General features: G+C 40.5%; 1 protein-coding gene across 1 annotated transcript in view; it reads right to left on the minus strand.

The window, feature by feature from the left end:
• The window catches only part of LOC106808968 (exocyst complex component 5-like), a 30,911-nt gene that overhangs the window by 18,635 nt on the left and 8,112 nt on the right, over positions 1 to 4,164 (minus strand). Inside the window, exons 5-7 of the mRNA XM_014811906.1 lie at positions 2,391 to 2,418; positions 1,831 to 2,054; positions 1,241 to 1,351 (exon numbers count right to left, since the gene is read on the minus strand). Coding sequence (XP_014667392.1) covers positions 1,241 to 1,351; positions 1,831 to 2,054; positions 2,391 to 2,418 — 363 coding nt within the window. The remainder of the gene's footprint in view (positions 1 to 1,240; positions 1,352 to 1,830; positions 2,055 to 2,390; positions 2,419 to 4,164) is intronic.

Genomic DNA, 4,164 nt, shown 5'->3' on the forward strand with positions numbered 1-4,164 from the left:
TTGGGTATATAGTATAGATAGAGACAGGCCAGCGAGTGGGGTCTGTGTCCATTGGATATTGTCTAGTGAATGCTTGGCGCGCGACCATGCACATTGAAATAACGCAGTGGCTACGGGTACGGTAGCCGTCGGTCGTTGAAGCCCCTTTTTGGCGTTAGGGTTAGGGTTAGGATTAGGGTTAGGGTTAGGTTTAGGGTTAGGGTTAGGTTTAGGGTTAGGGTTAGGGTTCTAGCTCATCTAAACTCTCAAATCGTGAATTAATTTCCCAAGGCGTTATTTCGAAATCTAGCGCCACCGCCGCCATCTTTGTCTCGTTAAGTATGAAAGCGAATGGACTCCCGTACCCGTAGCCTCGAGACATTAAGATACGGCTACCGTACCCGTAGCCACTGCCTTGAAATAAAGGAATTTTTCTACTGAATCAGAAAAGGCACAGCTTTCGAATGGTACAATGGATTCTGATATCGTAGCATGAATAAAAAAAGTCGATATATAGTATACAGACAGGCCAGCGAGTGGGGAAATTCGTAATTATAAAAGAATGTTTACTCACTTGGTACGCGTCTTTATGCGTTGATGTTTTGAGCAATCGTAACCTCTCAAACTATATGATACTCATACTAAACTATAGTGAATCTCTATAAATATTTACAAATCAGTCTAATCAGATAATATTAGCATGGTAAAAAACGGTTACGTATGACATTTATATGACAGCACAACCCAACGTAGAACCCCTGGAACATAATAGTAATATGGTGTAAATAAGAAAAAGTTATTCTAACAGCATGTACGAATGGGTTGCACTTCTTATTTCAAAGCCTCTTGATAAACAATGCAGTCGTAACCTCTGAACAGGTTCCTGGTTGTGCTCTGTTTTAGTATCGGTTTCGGTTTCACAATACCAGCAGCTGATGGAATGAGTGATCGATTTTTCTCTGTGTGGCAGCACTGTACAGTCAGTGCTGACATTGTGTGAAGATTCACGAATTGAGGGGTTTTTCACGCATTTTTCGGTGAGTTTGACGGTTTGGCAGGTTTTTTTCAGCTAGGAACACTTCCCGGGTATAAGAGATGGCCCTGTGAAAATTGCATCCAGATCGCTTGGGCGGTTTGGCCGCCTATAGGGAAGATACATACATACATACATACATACATACGAACTCAAATATATATTAGATACACTAAATGCTTTAATGATGAATTAATTAACCTGAACAGGTGTAGTGTGCGCTCTCACCTGACGTAGGTGTCCAGGTGTTTGCTGAAGATGTGCTTGGTTAGCTTCGGTAGAAACGTCGAATCGTTTCCCATCTTCACGGTGGAGAGAGCAGCCGATAGCTTCACAGTCCTACCGAGGAACACGCAGCCATCACACACGCATACATCGTACGCAAATAAATAAAATGCACAAATAATTATGTTGACAAATAAACAATAAAAATGAAAAAGAATTAATATAACCTCGTCATCACACACACATACTTTGTACGTGAACGTTGAGTAAATATATAAAACACACAAATAATTATGTTAACAAATAAACAATATAAATGAACAACACAAAATGCGCCATCAAATACGCGGTATCGTACGTGAACGTCGAGTGTAAATAAATAAAATACACAACTATAATAACAAATAAACAATATAAACAAACGACATAAATAAACAATAATAAATAAGTAGTAATTAATTTCATATATATAATATTATTAATTATTATTATAATTTATTAATTTATTATACATTAACATAACCCCGTTATCGTCAGCTCACTAACATCGTACACCATACACAGTCATCACCACAGCTCGGCTGTCAACTCACTGTGAATATAGGTCGTAGAGATTCCTCAGGTATACTTCTGAGTTGCTGTTATCTGCTAGTTTGGCCTGGATGTGCTCCATCAGTTTGCCGTGGTAGACGTTGAGAACAAACTTTGCCATGACGCTCTCCGGCAATGCGAATATTTCCTGCACGAGGTCGCTAGTGTCTTTGCACAGCGGTGGAATGACGGCAAACACGGAACGCTTGTTCCTGAAGAAGCCAGCCTGGAGGAGATTGAGAGGTAACATGTGTAACGGTTGCCGACGTGCTGACACAATTATACAACATACAAATTACATTAAAAAAAACTTAAAATTAAAAATAATTAAATAATAAAATAATAAATAATAAAATAATAAAAATAACAAAAAAATTAAAATTACATACAAGTTATCATACAAATGTGTAATGTTTGCCGACATGTTTAGAGTTTACTATACACAATTATACAACACACAAATTACATACAAAAAAATAAATAAAAAATAAAATAATAAAATCATTCATATAATAAAATTACATACAAATTATCATACAAATGTGTAACGACATGTTTAGACTTGACTATACACAGTTATACATTCCTCGCTGAAGAACAAATCAAAATGCGTTCAAACTCGACTAAGTATATTATAGAAAAGGAACTCCAAGATATGTTAGCCTTAATGGATGTTCGGTGCGGAACTCCCACGGGTGAGGAACATTTGGATTTTTATTATTAAGTTTGCGAACGTTACGTGTACACGATTCCATGGTTCGAAAGGCAAGCAAGGCAAGTTCCAAGGGCAGCAAGCAGCAGTGTTGTTGCCTACAAAGATCCGTTTACAGGGTTCGAAATAAAGGGCATCAATCAGCAGTTTTGCTGCCTACAATGGTCAGTTTACAGGGTTCGAAATAAAGGGCAAAAAGCAGCAGTTTTGCTGCCTACAATGGTCAGTTTACAGGGTTCAAAATAAAGGGCAGCAAGCAGCAGTTTTGCTGCCAAACAAGGGTCAGTTTACAGGGTTCAAAATAAAGGGCAGCAAGCAGCAGTTTTGCTGCCTACAATGGTCAGTTTACAGGGTTCGATATTAGGGGCAGCAAGCAGCAGTTTTGTCTCCAAAAGGGATGAGTTTTCCAACCTGCTCTCAACGTCAGCAGCAAATGCCTGCTGCCGAGATATTCCTAATAATTGTTCCTAATATTCATTCCTAATTGTTATATTAACTATAACTCCACCCTCTCTCACTTCAAGGTAGGAGCGCGCCTCCATCCTCTCTCACTTCAAGGTAGGAGCGCGCCTCCATCCTCTCTCACTTCAAGGTAGGAGCGCGCCTCCATCCTCTCTCACTTCAAGGTAGGAGCGCGCCTCCATCCTCTCTCACTTCAAGGTAGAAGCGCGTGTCCATTCTCTCTCATTTCAACACGTTCAAGGTAGGAGTGTATCTCGTCCCACGAGTGAATGATAATGGGCTGCATGCTGCTTCAGAAAGTGTTTCATACTTAAAAATTAAATCTCTGATTAAATCAACTAATTAAACTTAATTCAATTAAAAATGTATAATAATTAAAAATAATTTATTTAAATAAATTGACAATTTAATTAATTGTATACAATTAATAATGAAATAAAATATATATTAAAAAACCATAAGGGGTTAGTGAGAAATAAATGTGTTTGTTTTACATTACCCTATGACGGCAATGTGAACAACATTACATGCGATTGTTTGATGCACACCTCGTACAGTACCTGTAAGCTTGCTCGGAGCGAAAGCCACGTTCCGGCGCAATTTGCCGCACGTTTCGTCGCTCGTTAGTAACGACTGTCGTTATCTATTGCAGGGTTACTCGCAATGTATCGATGCCTTCATCGAGCAGAGCCAGCAGGTTGGTGCAGAATCTTCGGTGCTTTTGGGCGCGCTCCTACCTTGAAGTGAGAGAGGATGGACACACGCTCCTACCTTGAAGTGAGAGAGGATGGACACACGCTCCTACCTTGAAGTGAGAGAGGATGGCCACGCGCTCCTACCTTGAAGTGAGAGGATGGACACGCGCTTCTACCTTGAAGTGAGAGAGGATGGACACGCACTCCTACCTTGAAGTGAGAGAGAATGGACACGTGCTCCTACCTTAAAGTGAGAGAGGATGGAGGCACGCTCCTACCTTGAAGTGAGAGAGGATGGAGGCGCGCTCCTACCTTGAAGTGAGAGAGGATGGACACGCACTCCTACCTTGAAGTGAGAGAGGATGGAGGCACACTCCTACCTTGAAGTGAGAGAGGATGGACACGCGCTCCTACCTTGAAGTGAGAGAGGATGGACACGCGCTCCTACCTTGAAGTGAGAGAGGATG

This window comes from Priapulus caudatus, unplaced genomic scaffold (genome assembly GCF_000485595.1).
Source record: "Priapulus caudatus unplaced genomic scaffold, Priapulus_caudatus-5.0.1 Scaffold319, whole genome shotgun sequence".
Taxonomy (NCBI): Eukaryota; Metazoa; Priapulida; class Priapulimorpha; order Priapulimorphida; family Priapulidae; genus Priapulus; species Priapulus caudatus.